Genomic DNA, 18,985 nt, shown 5'->3' on the forward strand with positions numbered 1-18,985 from the left:
AATACTAAATCCTCTGTATCTTATGCCAAATCCACTGTGTCTATTACCAAACCCACTGTGTCTAATGCTAAATCCACTGTCTCTGCTAGCCCCACTGAATCTGATGCCAATCCCGCCGTCTCTACTAGCCGTATAGAACATTTGCCCAAACTTAATGCTAACAATACGCAACTCACTCAATCCGCTGACTCTTCTAAGTTAAGCCGAAAATCCACTGCCTCCAACAAAAAACCTATAAATTCCAAGTCCAATGATAATGACGTTCTAAATCATAACAACACGACCACCCCAAGCAAAACCGAGTTAAACGATTATTTTCTAGTTGAGTCCGAAACATATTCTACCATTTTCGACGTCTCACAAAGCTCCAAATCCCCTCTCCCGCATATTGAGGTTGAAGTGTCTCACGCTGATAACCCAATTCGCCTGTTAATTGACACTGGCAGCTCTATCTGCATCATTAAAAAATCTAGCCTTGCTAAATGCCCCGAGCTCGAAAAACACATTATAAAATTCAAAGGGATTAACGACGTAGATTCGTATGCCGAGACGAAAGGAAAGTTCATTCTAGTCTTAAAAACAATGAATGATACTTCAATTCCCTTCTATTTCCACGTAGTAGAAGACGTAAATTTAGACTACGACGGAATACTCGGATCAGACTTTCTTTCAGCTCATAAAGCCTCAATTCAATACTCCAAACTACGTGTTACGATTAACAATAACCCTAACGAATACTTTGAACTAATAACCCCTAAATTAAATTTTGTCATTCCCCCTAGATGCGAAATGCTCATTGAATGTGCTGTGACTAATCCCGAGATAAAAGAAGGCATCATTTTAAAGACTAAATTAGAAAATTATCCAAAATTGTTATTTTCTAAATGTCTAGTTCAAGTAAAATCAAACAATAAGGTCAATATGTCAGTTTTAAATACTTCCGAAAACGAAGTAACGCTGACTGATGTTAAGTTCACCATAGAGCCAGTCTCGTTCATTTTAGAAAACAAACTAGTTCCCTCTGATTCCACTGAACCCTACGAATACGTTAATACTAATTTCAACCACACTCGTGGTCAATCAAACCGTGAAACCCGAGTCCAAAATGCTATTCGATGCGAACATTTAAATAATGAAGAAGAACCACTACTCCGAAATTTATGTAACCAGTTCCAAGACATCTTTTTTCTAGAAGGAGACCACCTCACAAGTACTAAAACTTTATGTCACGAAATCCGAACGACTTCCGAAAACCCTATCCATGTAAAAAGTTACCGCTTCCCCGAGTGTCACAAAGAAGAAGTAGACCGCCAAATCAAAAACATGCTCGACCAAAAAATAATTCGTCCTTCGAAGTCCCCGTGGTCGGCACCTATATGGGTAGTTCCAAAAAAGGTAGACGCCTCAGGCAAACCTAAGTGGCGTATAGTTATAGACTATCGCCGCCTTAACGACATCACTATAGGTGACGCCTACCCTATTCCAATAATCACGGACATCCTAGACCAATTAGGCCACAGTAAATACTTCTCTACCCTTGACCTAGCGTCATCATTTCACCAAATCGAAATGAAAACTGAAACCGACGCTGAAAAAACAGCCTTTAATGTCCCTTCAGGGCACTATGAGTTCAATAGAATGCCCTTCGGTTTAAAAAACTCACCTTCAACCTTTCAAAGATTAATAAATGTTGTTTTATCCGGTCTCCAGGGTCTTCACTGTTTTACTTACATGGACGATATAGTCGCTTTCAGTCACGACCTTCATTCACATATCGAAAAACTCACCTTGATATTTTCAAAACTCCGAGAACACAATCTCAAACTTCAACCGGATAAGTGCGAGTTTCTCCGCAGAGAAGTTCAGTACCTAGGACATGTCATCTCTGATAAAGGCGTGAAACCGGATCCTAAAAAGATAGAATGCGTAATCAGATTCCCAACGCCTAACTGCCCAAAAGATATAAAATCATTTCTAGGCCTTGTAGGGTATTACAGACGTTTCATCCCCAACTTTTCCCATTTATCTAAACCACTTACTACCCTTCTAAAAAAAGATACAAAATTTCACTGGGATAAACCCCAACAAGAAGCCTTCGAAACATTGAAAAACCTAATTACTACCGCACCGATCTTGCAATATCCCGACTTCACAAAACCTTTTGTTCTAACCACTGACGCCTCAAATTACGCTGTATCTGCCATTCTTTCCCAGGGCGAAATAGGTAAAGATCTGCCAATCGCCTTTGCTTCCCGCACGCTCAATAAGGCCGAGGGAAATTACTCCACGACCGAAAAAGAATGTTTAGCCATACTATTCGGCACTAAAGTATTTAGACCATATCTTTACGGCCATAAATTCACTATCGTCACAGACCACAAACCTCTTCAGTGGTTATTTAACTGCAAAGACCCCAGTTCTCGACTTGTCCGCTGGAGGTTAAAACTCGAAGATTACGATTACCTTATACAATATAAAAAAGGAAAAATGAATTGCAACGCCGACTCATTATCTCGAAACCCAATCCAGGCGATCGATGAAAGTACCGACCAGCCAACCACAACAGACACCTACGACAAATATTTACAAACAAGTCGACAAACCAACGTAGTATATGACACTGTTATCAAAGAACACTACGAATCCCTCCTTAGATCTAAATGTAAACTAATAGTATACCCGTCAGCCATTGATTTAGACGATTCTGTACCTTACTGCTCTGAGATAATACAACTATCAAGTAGTAGCCCTGATATCCGTACCATCGAAAGAGAGCTTAACACCTTTTACTCCACTAGTAATGATAAACAAGTTTTCACTCACCTTTTCCTTAGAGTCCATCATTACGACGAAATGTCATATAAAGACATATTTAACATGCTTCGGGATTACAGAGACCTATGGTTAAAATTTTGGTACCAAGACGAAAAGGAATTCGCCATTTCCGATTTTAAAGACCCATTTAATAAGTTATCATACACAAAAATCTATAACATGATCGCGTACATATTTCATAACACCGGTATCAAAGTCAACATATATCGCAACAGTATCCTATTTCCTACTCCGAACGAAGTGCAAAAGATTTTAAGGGACAATCATGACTCACCATCAGCCGGTCACCCGGGAACTAATCGCATGCTAAATAGGCTTAAATCCATGTACTGGTGGAAAAATATGCGTCAAGACATAGAAAACTATGTCAAGAATTGCAAGTCCTGCCAGGTTAACAAACCTTTACGCCAAACCAACCGATCCCCAATGATAATTACATCTACAGCTGTCAGACCAAACGAAAAACTATTTTTGGACCTTGTCGGTCCTCTTCCCGAAACAAATATAAATAAGTATAAATTCATTCTCACCTTACAGGACGATCTCACAAAATATTCCCAAGCTTACCCTATGCAATCATGCTCCGCAGATGAAACCGCTCAACGTCTCGTTCACTTTATTTCTCATATAGGAATCCCGAAACTTATTGTCACTGACCAAGGAACTAACTTTTGTTCTGATGTATTCAAACAGCTGGAAAGACTCTTTGGAATAAAACATATCTTCGCTTCCCCATACCATCCTCAGACTTGTGGCGCCCTTGAAAGGAGCCATTCCACCCTTAAGGAGTACTTAAGGTCTTACGTGGAAGAGAATAACTTCACCTGGGACTTGTATGTCAATACCGCTATGTTCGCCTATAACTCTAATGTTCACAGTACCACAGGTTACTCACCTTTCGAACTGTTATTCGGATATAAACCCTATATCCCTCACAGCATCGATAACCTGGAAAATAATACTTACACCGACTATATCCGGGCCCTGAATCATCGTCTATACTATAGCAGACAAAAAGCTCTACAAAACATAAACAGATCTAAAGAAAAGTCAAAACAATACTACGATTCCCACACTAAACCCATTAGCTATAGAGTAGGCGATATGGTTTATGTACGACATCATCACAAACAAAATAAAGCGTTGTCCCCAATATGGAAAGGCCCTTTTAAAGTATTAAAATTAAACGGAAACCACACTCTGACCCTGTTAATAAATCGGAAACATATACGTCACCATTACGATGAAGTTAAACCCGCACGTTAGACCTATCTCTTATCTTTGTTACAGGAACTTGATATGCTTAGCGCGTGGCCGCTTTGTAACATCAATTAAAGGCAGTTCCGGATTGTATTTCGATAAACTCTTAGATCTTAAGTTTACGAATGATAAATGGAATATCGTTACTTTTCTTGACATAGGTCACATCCAAATCCATTTAGACAAAGTCGAAATATTATTTACTAAACTTGAAACCTTCTGCAACAGCCATAGCTCTTCCAAAATACAGCAAGACTGTATCAATGCGTTCGTTTCGTTACGAAACCAACATTCAACAAATCTCAAGAAGTTTTCATCTATTTCGTACCTAATTTCTAACTCGAAAACGAGTCGAGTGAAACGCGGCCTAATAAACGCAGGTGGCAACTTGTTAAAAACGTTCTTCGGAACCTTAGATTCCGATGACGCTGTCAAGTTCACAAGTGCTATCAATCAGGTACAGGCAGGCGAAAAAACACTCGCAAAGCTTATGAAAGATAACATTCATATTCTCAAGTCCACTATTACGAATTTTAATTCTACAATTAATAAGGTTAATTATAATGAAAAACTTTTAAATAATAATTTTAAAATACTTAATGAAACTCTGGGCTACCTAATAAATAGCAACGATAAGATAGAAATTAAAGCCAAACTGAACTTATTACTTAATGAAATCGAAAGCATAGTAATGTCTCTCTCCTTCGATATCGATGATATCAATAACATAATTTTATTTAGCAAAGTTAATATATTGCATCCGACTGTACTCAGCCCGTATCAACTTTTCTCGGAACTAGAGCAAAACAAACACTTCCTACCTAAACACTGCGAATTACCCCTAACTCTAACTATAAATAATGTTCACGATTTAATTGAAATATCTGATATTCTTTCCTTTTATTATATCAGTAAATTAGTTGTAGTTCTTAAAATCCCGTTAGTTATCCCACAGATATATGATTTATATCATACTATTTCTATACCAGCCGCCTACGACGTCTCGAAACCTGATACCTTTGTACTTATCGCTCCCAGTAAACAGTACTTGGCAATAACGAATGATAGGATGTTTTACTCATTAATAGAAAGTGTGGAAAAGTGCAAAGTTGTGTCAAATCAGTGTTACGTGTGTGAATTAACAAGCGTTTTCTCGACGATCGCGAATCCTACGTGTGAGACTGTACTGATAACTGAAGTAGTAAATAAGTTACCTAGTTTATGTCAAGTTAGATTAGTTCAAGGTCATATTGATGTTTTTCAGAAACTTACAAATAACAGATGGATTTTTGTTCAATCGGAACCCGGTAAAGGTCATTTCTCTTGTGAAAATGAACATAACAAATATGACGAAATCTTATTTGGAACCGGAGTTATGTTTTTACCTAAAGGATGTAAAGTGTTCTACAAAGCCCTTCAGTTTAGAGCTAGCCAAACAATTGAAACCAATGTAACAAACTTTATTTCTAATTTTAATTTAACCGAAGACGATTGTTGTGACAAAGAACGGTTAAATAAAACTCTGTTGCGGTTACCATTTGCCAAACTGTCCAATATTAATGATTTCGAGCAGCTTTTACAAGCGAGTATTCATTTAGATGATTTTGAGAATGAACTAAATAAATTAGATCTTGAACCTTCCCACTTAGAAAAATATAGTACGCATTATCTGTCTCTGACATATATAGTATCCATTTTAATATCACTATTCATGTTGTATAAAGCAAGAAAATTTGTATGTAATAAAGGCACATCTGACTATTGCATTCAAATATTTAATCAATGCCACAATAAGAATTCTAAAGAATACCGCAATAAGAAGACAACTATTTCAATCAAGGACACAAGTCCCGAAATTTCAGAAGATGAAATTAATACTAATTCTTCTAAATCCTTGCCAACGCCATCAAGGCGTAACTTTGTTTAGATTTTGCTATAATTATAATCATACATACTTAAAATTATACTTAAAATTATACTTAAAATTATACTTAAAATTATACTTAAAATTATGCTTAAATTCATACTTAAATATATAATCTAAAAAATTAAGTCTAGAGTCCTGTGAGCCGAAGCAAATCTCATCTCAGACGATCTCCCAATGTAGACGATTTCCCATCACGTGTTTTGGTGATGCTCAATTCAAAAGGGGGAGGTGTTATATATGCATATGTACAGGCGATGTATGTGAGTATTTACGCCATTGCAGTGCATTTGCACGTGGATGGTGTCAATGCCTACGACAGCGTTTTTGCATACATGTAATTTCATTTCCCTCGTGAGGCAGTCAGTCTGATTTGAGCTTTGTGACGGACGGTTCGTTTTCTTGTAACGTTTTATTCAATTAAAATTATTTGTGTAAACCAAAAAAACTATTTTTTAAAAAGTGTCCTGAGACCCACCCCGTAACAGAACATCCACTTTACACTTCCAATATTTTTTCTATCCATTAACAAACTAGAGATTTTATGTCTCTCGCTGATATTACGGATGCCTCAGTTCTTTAAATATTCCGTATTATAGCATCAATATTCTCAACAAGATCTATTAAAAAAAAATCAAGTGACAATAGTGATCGTTATTTGTTTTTTTTGCACACACACACACACACACATAGCCTCGCACTAGGAAAATCCTGTATCGCGGGTGCTATGCACACACATATCGACGACCACAAATTACATCCAAATTCACGAGAGAAAGAAATGTAGGTCATACATATATTTCTCCCGACTAGGGAATCAAACCCGCTGCCTCTGCGTGGCAGTCTAACATGGTAACCGTTAGACTACAGAGCCAGTTAAAAACTTGTTGCAAACTAAGTTAGATCCAAGTAATCCTCAAATAAAGCCTTACTTAAAAAATTAAGCTAAAGTTGATTGAAGTTCCCAAATATTGAAAACTACAACTAACACAGCTTAAGTTAGAGCAAGAACTCCCTTTATACCCTTTTCAACACAAGTCAATATACCACAGATCAATTACAGAGCAAACACAAAATAAGCAAATAGGTTTCTGCTTCTTCCTTTTTCGAACTAAGTCTTTTCAGTCGACCTATTTCCAGTAAAAAATATTTAAGACTTCACACAAACATAAAACTTTACGTTGCCTTCAATTTCGAAATAAGAGAAACACCTCAAGACCTGAAGTAGTTCGAAATATACCAACAATCGTAATACTAGAGAACGTACATAAATACATACGTTTGTATCCCGATGGAGAGATGAGCAGTAACCATATAGGTTTACGATCGAGTCGAATCAGCCGGTATCGATTTTATTCATATCGAGTTGCTAGAGTCGGGGTTAGATACAGAGAAATCCGTAAAATCGCAACTGAAAATTCAAACCGACAGTATACCTTTCATAACACGTGAAAGTAGTAGGACATTGAACGTGACAAATTAAGTGACTTTAATTATGGTGAGATAAGTAACAACAAAGCTCTTTGTGAATGAATTCGTCCGGGAAGCAATGCCACCATACGTATTTCTGCTACAAAGCAGTAATGTGAACGTTACTTTTTTTCTTACATCTGATGGGAAGTGATGATGAAGTCGACGATGGAGCATGCACACCAAAATAATGTCTGATCAGGGAACAAATCTGCAGGCAGGGAATTCCACTCCATAGCCGTTCACCATTTAAATGTGGAAGCGAAGCGCGAAGCGAAGAAAGGCGAAATTAATTCATGCAATTCCCTCGCACATTCTCCGTGATATATCCTGTAGAATACCTATAAGCAGGCAACTTTACGACGACGTTCCAGTGAATCCAAGGCGGCCACTTGGTATTTAGCAGAACCATCCCATTCATCAGAAGAATACTGGTCAAACTTCATTAACTTTTTTTTAAATAAATGGTCTCGATCTCGACCACTGCCTTGACTTGACTTGACTTGACCCCTGGCGCAAAAATAGGATCTACGATGGAATGAACTCGCTCAAAGATGCCTTTTCAGTCGCACAGTAGGTACCACAAGGGATATGTCAACTTTATGTCCTTGGGTGACAAGTGCCGGTAACAATGTTAATCAGATCTTTGCAATTAAAGCTCCGCGTAGCAATGCAACTACTATCACCAGGCGTAATACTTGTTCATCCCGTTACTTGATATCTTAAAGAAAGGTTACATTGTACAGTCCAACGTACGAGTATTTTTGGTTGAACATGTCACACCTTGAACTTGTAGCTCTTGTGAACTTTGTGCTAAATTCATGTACAAAAAAGGAAGACATAATAATATAACAATGAGAGCAAAATGTTACAAGTTAATCAGGAAAGGGCGATATACGAAGATTATCATCTTCAAAGTATACTTACCAATAGTCATAAGGCTAAGAAACTGATTAATGCGTTTGCTTTCCTTTATCAAGTATAATGAAAGGTTATCTTTGGCGTCTATTGTGTAATATTTCCTAATGTAACTTCCGTACATTTAAATATTTTTATTGTTTGTTATAGATTCAACATTAGGAGGTAACCGGCATCAACAGAAGCCGAACGCGGTAAAATTTTGTGTGATTCGAGTGGGGTAATTATGGCACTATTGTACAGATAAATAAAAAAAATAAAAGCAGCTTTATTTGACTAGTAGAATCAGATAAACCACAAACAATTACAGAAAATTACATAATAATAGAAACACGAAGTAGAAACCAAAACAGTAAGTCATTGTAATAATAACGAAACAAATGAAACAAGGCACGTGAAAAGGTTCTATGAGTCGGCATTTAAAGACTGCGGATACACAGCTCTCGCTGTAATAGCATGCATAGCATGTAATACAATTGTACACAATAAAACAGAATTCGTGTGTTTTTTTAAAGTAACATCTAAACGGCAAACACTCGTAAAGATCATCTGGTGGACTGAGCAACCACTTATAGACATCTAAAGGGTACTCTTCATTTGGGAAATTTCCTGTGATTGCGCTGGCACTCTCCACACTTTAATCAAGAAATGGGACAAAGGAGGTACCTAACTAGAGTGATTTCCGCGTTGACGGCGAAAACTTTTACCACCACCACCATTATCATCGTCCACAGTCTAACTTTATCCACTTCTGGGTGTAGACCTCCCGTAGTTTGTACCATCCACCTTGATCTTGCGTTATTCTCATCCAGCTACGACCCGCGACTTAGTCTTTGACCCTACCATCAGTGAAATTCTAACAAAACACATTGTAACATCGTATATTCGAGCATCATCTAGGTGAGCACGTACCTTCGTAGACCTTATCTTTGCTTCTGAACTAGATATCGTAAAGATTAAGTATTGAAATATATTATCCATTATAATAACCCTTAACGACAATATAATCGATTAATTAAATAATTATAAAAGTTGTCAAAGATATTAGGCAGAGAACACTAAACCGAGAATGACTGATTTATATTAATAGCAAGTTGGTAAAGGCCGACCAAGATTAACTTACCATGATCGAATGGAGCAATGAACTTACCATGGTCCTAAGGAAAGGCTAAGTTAAGATCGCCCTCATCCGACGAGCATGTATGAAAGCATTGATGAGGCGAAAGATGTGTTTCAGGATCATAGCCAGTGGAAGGCTGTTGTCTTTGATGAGAAAGGGGCGTAAAATGTATACTAAACCGAAAATGACCCAAATAATGTCCAAACTCTTACAACAATTTTTACATGATGGATCATAATCAAACAAAAAGAAAATTAAGATTGCTTGAGATTTTTTTTTCTTTATGTCACGTAGGAGGTAAACGACTAGATGAGCGACTTGATGGGAGGTGGTTAACGTTACTAGAGGAGCTGTCTATGCGTTAATCTCTTATCCTCTTAGATTGCGTACAGATTTGGTGAATAACTACCCAAAAAATACCCCAGTTTGTGAAAGGCTCGAAAGCTGCACACGTGCTTTGCGTAGTGCGGTCTGTTCGTTATCCATAAACTTGCTACAACAGGAGAATCTATGCGTTGCCAGTACTTAAGACACCTATTTACTCTATTAGAGTGCGTACAGAACTGGCGAATGCGCCGCGAATGTGATCATAGGGGTGAAAACGCGGTTCTGGCGCTAGTGCATGTCCTATTGATGTAATGTTGTAGGGAGAGTGTAATAGCCTCCGCAGCCTCCATACTCTTGCTTAGCGGGTTTAAAGTTCAAAATTCAAAAGGGTAAAGAAATAGTGGTAATAAATCCAATTTTATAAATATTATTCCCGTTTTATTAATATTTGTGATCTTTAAAATGTATATTGCACAAGAGATTTTTGGTAATTGGAAAACAGTTCAAAACATTAACGAGAAGACGTATTCGCTGCCGCAATTGGGCAGGGAGAGGCGATGGAACGAAACAAAATCAGAATGGCGAGGCAAAGGAATTATTAAAGAACGATTCAAAATTTCAAAATGACTGACCAGGAACCAGAGAAACGGCGATAAAAAGGTGGGATGACGATGTAAAGAGCTCACATCGTCACAGGGGCGCACGCTAACACTACACATGTATCAGTAGATTTGTAGTAGACCTTTAAACATAACTGCTTAGCAATACGCCTGTAGTTCAATCAAATATTGGAGCTCGTATTAAAATTAAAAAACTTTCAGATTATTTTCAACTCTAGTTAACTTCCCTCCGTGAACAGCCCTCGGAAGCCTCTAGGATTTATGCTGACGTCCGCTGTATATAGTTTTGTTTGCTTTCGCAGATGCGGAGTTAATGCCTTTGACCTCAAAGGTTTACTGTTGGCAATGCTATAACTGCTGTTTAAGCTGCTCTGTAAACCGTTTTAGATAATTATAATAATGTGCTTGACGACTACACCAACTGATTTCAATTTAGTCCTCTGTACTATCTGTACCAGAGCAATTAAATTAGCTTCGGGGTATCCCACATAATCCAGACCAGAACCAATTCAAAAAGTTGATTTCCCCAATCGTCTTGGGACTTGTTTATCTAGCGCTCGCGTTTCTACCCCTTGTCACCGAGATCGTTAAATGTCAAAGAAAAAACGTTAGGTTTTAAAATTATTTATAGGCCGTTTTGACGTTTGTTCGCTCATCAAGTTTCGTATTTATTTACAACTACGTTGTAGGAGCTTACTGCTGTAAGTTGTTGTCAATAGTGTCGTGCAGTAAAATTTATGGATGTTTGATTTTACGACACAACTCGGCATTTGCTTTTCGAAATTCGAAATTTTTTAAAATGAAATCTAATACGATCGTCACTTACAGGACCGCTGTCCAGCACAACTTCTACATCCGGCAAACTCGCGTCATAGCTCAATGCAAAACAAAGCAGTTTCGAATTGAAGATATATTAAGAAAACATTTTTATTTTCGTTTTATTAAAACTTTTTACTCCTCTTTGACTTTTGACTCCTATTAAATTATATTTTTTTCGATAATGAATTGCGATTTCGCCACACTATCTGTCAAAACGGCCATGATAGCGTGCCGGTACTGTAACAGGTGACAAATAAATGTGAATTTAGTTAAGGTATCACTAATATCCCTGTGGGATGTACCTTAGGGTTTAGTAGCATTACCACACGCCAATGTTAAAAGACAACGTCGTGATGAAACCGTTACGTCGAAGGTTTACAACCCCTGGAAAACTTGTCAAGTTACTAAATCGCATTGAATAACGTGGTGAATGACAGCTAAACTCTCTCTTTAGAAGGACCCGAGCTCAACAGTGGGACGTACAACGGGTTGATGGTGTTGATGATGATGACCAAATATAATACGATATGAGTTGTTGTAGAACGAATAATACAGAAGTACAGTAGTACTAGTAGTATTTTGAAAATTCCAAGTTCCGCAGTTACCTATATATCACCTACATTTCATATCTGAAGACGGTGCAAACCCGGCGGAACGATGCTATTACAATTTAAATAAGGTATAAACTTCAATGCCCTGAGAGAAATGCGCCGCGATGCTTCCAGGTCTATCTCGGAGCATTGCATTGCATTGCAATTTATCCCTTATTCCAGTTGTAATAGTATGAAATACACAATGATAAATGTAATGTCCTTTGCGTTCCCGTCTGCCGGCTTTAACTTTTTTAATTACTCAAGTATTAAACGAAACTTATCTGATGGAATAAAAAATCTATTGTTATATCATTTTCAAATAAATTAATGAAAAAAATTAATTAAAGTTACTTCTGATAATATATCGATGTAAACGTTCAAAAAAAGATCTGTAAATTCAAATCTAGAATGTTACCGCATTATTATCCAAAGGGTTAAGATATACTTTTCATTGCAGCACCTGACGAGAAAAAAAATGCGGTTAAACATTAGACTATAAGCGATGACACATACGCACACGTAAAAAAAATGGAAGTGGCACAAAACAAACAAACAAACTCACACATTCTTACTTTGAAACACTACAAAATCTTGATATTCATTGGTCGTACTTTGTAATTTAAACAGAAATAACAAATTCTGGATTGCTAATAGAATTTAAACTTTACCCTGTTGGCATATCGTTGAAAGCTCAATACCTATTGCTACAAGTTACGACGTTTTGATATTGTATTGAAATTTCAATCAATGTGCTGGCATCTAGCGGTTCATTACTGAACGACGACAAATTGGAAATGTTAATTAAGTTCTCCAAACAAGAAACGACCATATTGCAGGGGTTTAAGCTTTACTTTCGTTTCTTGTAGCAAAAAAATATTTCGATTAACAGAAAATTTAAAATTGATTAAAATAAGAATTTCCGATGATATGAAATACCACCAGGGGTTTTTTTTGGTGCAGCTATCATTTTTGCATTCCAAAAGAGCACAATAAGGCATTTTTGCAGGATGTTAGAGAAATTACACGAAATAATGACACAGCCATACCATACAAAGCGAAAACGGTGGACTGGGCTCAGATAGGAGTTTCGAGACCTATAATTGGCACGCGTTGGACGCTAACTAACCATTCTACTACTGTATTTGTTGTTCTGGGCATACGCACGTGCTGCGAAACGTAATTTTTTTTAATTAAAAAAGTACAATTTGATTAGCTTAAACATAGTGCTAAAAAACTTTTTTCTACTCCTGTAGTTTAATGTGTCCATTATTAAAAAACATATCACAAAGGCGCTCTTTTTAATTCTGAATCAAAATTCAATTATCTATGGTACTCACCACTGACCTGAGAAATATCATTATACTTTTTTAAACAGTACTATAACGAATTTCAACAAGAGAAAACAGTATTTTTGCTAATTCAAATATCAAGACACTACCCAAAGGCTCTACTGCTTCCTGATTGGCACTGCAACGGTTATGGGCAGGCATGTAGCTTATCATGAGGCGCACTAGATCACTAGATATTATAAAAAAAACCAAATTTCGGTTTCGATTCGATTTAAACCGTCGATTATGTTAATTGCCCTCCTTATCATAGGGAGGGCAATATAATATAAAATAATTAGATAATACTTACGTATAAGAACGTTGACATATTGACGCGTAGATCTTTCTGGAACCTCCGGCAATATAAAACGTTTTCCTTTCTTCGATTGCATATCAAATATTCACGAGGTAAAAATAAGACTCCAGAACAAATAGGGTTCCTTTTACCAAAAAATCTATTTCTGATCTCATATTCCTTTTTGTCAATATACTACTTCTACAATTATTTGATGTAAAAGCATTCGCTGCGTGAACCGAAACCTAAATATCACGATACACTGGTCTGTTCAACAAATCACCCGATTCCGCGTCGAACTATAGCACCGATGTCAACTTGAACTGGTTGGGCCTTGAAGTGTTGATACTACCAGTTTATCATGAGACAACAAGCGCGCGGGTCCCGCTTCACGCAGAGGAGGCACTAAAAATCCGTTCCCGTATTTACGAAGCTGGCCGACGGAATTTCAAATGTGAAGATGACCGTCAAAATAGTTTTCAATACGTTGAAAGCTGTTTGCTTTCTGAAAAATACACATACGAGAGTGGTATCAATGTATTAGGTAGGTACATTTTTGCTCTTTTTGGGTAATATTGAAAGGTAGTAAAATATGAGGAAAGACCGTGCATGGAGAGGATGTCTATTCGATTGTATAGTATATTGAGAACACGTAAGACGTAAGCGTATTTTGATTCCAATAGCGTATATGCAGGGTTTCTGGAACTGGCTATGTAAAACTGAGGACTGGGCTTTACAAACCGCCGAGAGGGTGTACACCTGGTGGTTGATGAACAAACATAATATGGAGGAAAGACCAAACATCAATATTGAATCTACCAGCACTTATGGTTGTTGATCAAACACGTAACGACTTTTTAAAATTAGCTTCTTATTATTGTCTATCTTTTTTGAAGAAGGAGTAAAATGACAGTTCATTGCACAAAAGTGTTGCCCGCTTGCAAGCTGCTAGTGATTGCAGGCGATAAGTATTCTATCGACTATCGACTGAATGTTGGTCACGCATATACAATAAACGGTCGTATTTGTTTTATTTGATTTATCATCGACTCATTATCCATCCAACTTTTGTAAGTTCATTGTATACGCTACATTTAGAACTATGTCTAAAAAATACAAAATGAAACATATTTTAAAGCTTTTCAGTTTAATTCGATATAGATAATCAAATACGAATTTTCTATTTAAAATGTATATGAAGATAATCTGGTTAAACAGTACAAAAAAAGGCCTCAAAAATATTTGCCAAGTTTTTTGAAATCACATAACGTACATACAAAAAAAAACATACAGTCGAATTGAGAACCTCCTCCTTTTTTTGAAGTCGGTTTTTGAAAATTGATTAAGATACTAGTAGGACAATTGTCAAAATAGACATCAGATGTCAGACATTTTTGGCAATATTTTACCTTCTTTCAAAATTTATCGATAAAACTGTCGACAACAACTACATTTAAATTTTTATTGAATTGATTTTAATGATACTGACTTATTTTTTAAGCGAAATAACTCCACTAGTTTGTTATCGAACACTTGATCGAAGATCGAACACTCAGACAAAAATCCTTCGATACGGCCGAATTCGAACCGACGTCTTCGTCTTCGATCTTGTATTAACAATTATAACAAACAAGTGGAGTAATTTCATATAAAAAATAATTGAACATCATTCAATAAAAATTTAAATACAATGAATAGCTATATCTCTAGCCACGGCTGCTAGCTGTAAAGGTATCTAAAGCTGCGTACGGACTGCCCGTACATTGATACGCGTGTCCTGGAACGCCATGTCCGTACTAGAAGCTACGCGTACAGTCAGGGGGAACGCGTGCCGCGCGAGCTCGGCTCGCAGCGAGCCGCTATCAGTCGGTATTTGGCCGCGCGTCAAAGCGGACGCCAACTCGCAGGGACGCAGTATTTGGACGGCAAAAAGGACAAGTTCGCGAGTTTCAGTAATGAAGATGTTGTCACGTTAATTCAACGTTACGAATTTCATCGGTGTTTATGGGATAGCACACTCATAAACTATCACAACAAAGATTTACGCGAAGATGCATGGAAGGCCATTTCAAATGAAATGAAAATACCAGTGGGGTATCAGGCTCGCAGCAGTCGCAGCTCTGGATCGATGAACCTCGCGTTCAGGTTCGCGGCGGTCCGTACAGGAGCTGTACACGTATCCAATATACTCGTGGATTGCGTACCCAGACTACGCGTAACACAGGAACGCACTGTCCGTACGCAGCTTTACTGGGTGACGAAATACTTAGGATTTCTCATAGATGGCGCTACGGCTAAAAAGTCGTTGAAAAACCAAGTACAAAGACACGACAACAAACACATAAAAAATTCGCGATGTCCGCTGGTACGTTCAGTTGCTTAGTTGGTATAGCGTCTGGCACGGTATGCTAGATAACGTCGGTTCGAATCCGGCCGGATCGAAGGATTTTTTCTGAGTATTCGATCTATGTATTAATAATTATAACAACAACATTGATTATTTAAAATTTTATGAAAATTGGCAATTCTCTCCATCTTCAAAATAGACTGACTATGTGTATGCACGATTAAAATCTTTTCTTTGCCTAACGTGATGTTAAAGTGAGTAAGTAATTTGAACTTTAAATGTTTTCACCGCTTTGACAGAGGTAACTTTGCAGAAGTGGCTAGCTGTAGCAAAGACTTTACAGGTAACAAACACTTAGGTGACTCAGCGGCTTGCACTGTAGACGCTGGATGAGAAGGTCTTGGGTTCGTTTCCAGGCAATATCATTCTGGAAATGAACTTTTCTACATTGGTGCTTGTCTGGATGTTCTAGGTAGTGCCCTGGAGTTGCTTTCGTACAGGGAAATCCGTAGTTTGAGGCCAGATAATTGATGTGATTGTCTGGCATATCCCATTACATTATTACAACCGTATTATAAATTGAATGACAGGGAGAGTTAGAGCTATCACAGGGACAGAAGTCTTATGTAAGTATGTCCTACGTCTGGCAATGCGTTTTCAATAATGATAATGTTTACTAAGTATCGCAATTTGGTTATAATTAACGATTATTATCTACAAAAAATATATATAATAAAGACTTCACGTGTTCCACACGGTGTCTTTAACGATTTTGGATTTTTTAAATTTAATTTTAAGAAATGGTGTATGAAAACACAACTGTACATTAGAAGCGCCGTGTGGCCCTAGGACGCTACAGTTCCAAAATCATTAGAGACACTGTGTGTCTCTAGAGTGTGCGACAGGTTAAATACTCGTACTATACTGTATTGAAGTTAGTATTTGAATTTACGTCACGTCACAATTCACATAAGCTGAGCATATCATAAACTCCGAATTCGCAACCCAATACCCTTAATGAAAGAGTCATTCGTTCAGTATACTTGGTTTTACACCTCGTGAAATACAGACGGCGTGGTATGAATAGACGAACAGGTCGAAATGGAGTATGTAAATGATTGGAGTGGCGTTGATGGCTCTGTTGATCACGTACGAATCTTTTGAAGTGGTAGAAACCTTTTCTACTTTGCCTGTACCAAAAACAATATTATTAGTGCAGTACACGGTATCACGTAAGTTTAATTGTGTATCAAGGGCGGTAAATAAGGAATTACGAACGAGAATCTATTAGAAGCCCAAGGTTTTTAATTTCCGTACCGCCGTGAAACATACAGCGTTTTTCATCGCACGAAAGTTGTATGATTGCATGCAGGCTAATTTGACTATAATGACCCAAATAAAACCCTCGGGATTTTTCGTTCTCATTACAGCCATGGTCATTGTAATAATACAATAACTTTTAATTAAGTCAATATTAGAACACGCAAACCGAAGCTCCTGATCCCAGATTTCAAACATCGAGAACAAACTTCGTAACGACCGATCAACGAGTTGCAAAATTACCAATACAAAAGAAAAACACAGTTAAGAGATCCCAAACAGATGATAGCAAAACAAGTGCTATTTCTCGTTTCGGCGTCAAAACAGCGAACGCAACGGCATCTTTTGTCACTGAATTCAATTTTACGCTCTAATAAATCGAGACTATGCAGCCAATAGTCGGATCCGCGTTTTCCTTGATTCGCCTTTTGAGTTGAATCTTATTGCTGGTTGGGTTTTTGTTTGAAATATTTTTTTCCTACTTATGAGTAAGTTGTAATACTTTGGCCAGAACCTCTCTTAAGCAGCTTTTATAATGCTTACAGCCAAGGAAGGAATTTCCTGCCTTCGTCTATATTTCCAAACATATATACTTCCTAAATTCATCCAAATGTAGGTTTTAATGCACAAATCAGAATAATATTCCACGAGCGCAAAATCCCATTGTAATTTGTGAAAGGGATATTATACATGTCTATCCTTTTCATCGTAAAATCGTAGGATTCACCTCGACAAACTTCTTAATTTGGACTTTCATTAATTCTGGCGAAATTATCAAAATAGTGAGAATTTCTATACTACAGAATGGGACACATTTCGAGCATTTGACAACTTAACTTGATTGTAAGTAATGCTTAATTTAATGGTCCCCCTTTTATTTAAGATGCTATGTTATTTAGAAGAAAACAATCCCTATGATTGAGGTTTCCAATCAGTATAGTAAAATAACAGGTGTTTTTTTTTCACATTTGGCAGGTTCGATTTTCAGTTCGGACAGGCCGCAGGCAGGCGGATTATTTAAAAATCTTTGAAAGCAGTTCGTATTGTTTTTAAAATCAAAGTCTTTTTGAGTAAAATTTTCTATCTACGGTATTACTGTATAAATAAAATTGACTTTAAAACATTAAATTCATCAACCAGCTATGTCTAATTTTTGAGACCTTTAAACCGGCAGATTCTATTTATAAAGAAATGTTTATACCACCAAAATAATGGACCGTCATAATATAACTTGGGTTTTTGTTTTTATTCAACATAACATTTACATTTTTATTGAACTGATATTCAATTATTTTTTGTGTAATAATTGAATATTGGTTCGTTCCGTGGTTTAGTTGGTCTTTCTTCTTAAATCTTTGCATTAATAATGTGTAAAAATTTCATAAATAAGCATTTTGGTTCTGTAATGAGCTTGCCAGTAATTCCGATGCATAAACCAACAAACCCAATATATTTGCTAGTGTAATACGTAATTCAATTGATGTGTCAGTTAAATAAACAAATTGGTCCACAACTGACGTTGTTTTTAAATAGAAAACTACCGTGAGACTCAGCCATATTAATTAAACGAACGGATATATCGAATCAGCCCGTGGCTCTTAATAATGAGCTTCCACGGTGGTGAGTCAACGAAAACTGCGCACCAAAACCCTAACCACCCGGTCAACACACGGAAGAAAAAAACAATGGAAGTGGCATAAGCCTCGATTGCTATCGGAACCGAAGTCGCTAAAACTCACACATTTTTAATTTGAAACACTACAAAATCTTGATATTCACTGGTCGTACTTTCTAATTTAAACAGAAGTA

At 37.0% G+C, this 18,985-nt stretch overlaps 1 protein-coding gene across 1 annotated transcript; it reads left to right on the forward strand.

The window, feature by feature from the left end:
• Positions 1-3,954: 3,954 nt before the first annotated feature.
• On the forward strand, positions 3,955-6,071 carry LOC113234653. Its single transcript, XM_026470060.1, has one exon. The coding sequence runs from the start codon at positions 4,079-4,081 to the stop codon at positions 6,020-6,022; it is 1,944 nt and encodes a 647-aa protein (XP_026325845.1). The 5' UTR covers positions 3,955-4,078; the 3' UTR covers positions 6,023-6,071.
• Positions 6,072-18,985: the final 12,914 nt, after the last annotated feature.

The sequence above is a fragment of the Hyposmocoma kahamanoa genome, unplaced genomic scaffold (assembly GCF_003589595.1).
Source record: "Hyposmocoma kahamanoa isolate Upper Pololo Valley unplaced genomic scaffold, ASM358959v1 102, whole genome shotgun sequence".
In the NCBI taxonomy this organism is placed as follows: domain Eukaryota; kingdom Metazoa; phylum Arthropoda; class Insecta; order Lepidoptera; family Cosmopterigidae; genus Hyposmocoma; species Hyposmocoma kahamanoa.

Excerpts from the sequence above, each read along its gene's own strand:
- LOC113234653 (XM_026470060.1), top strand. The coding sequence starts at position 4,079 with ATGAAGTTAAACCCGCACGTTAGACCTATCTCTTATCTTTGTTACAGG.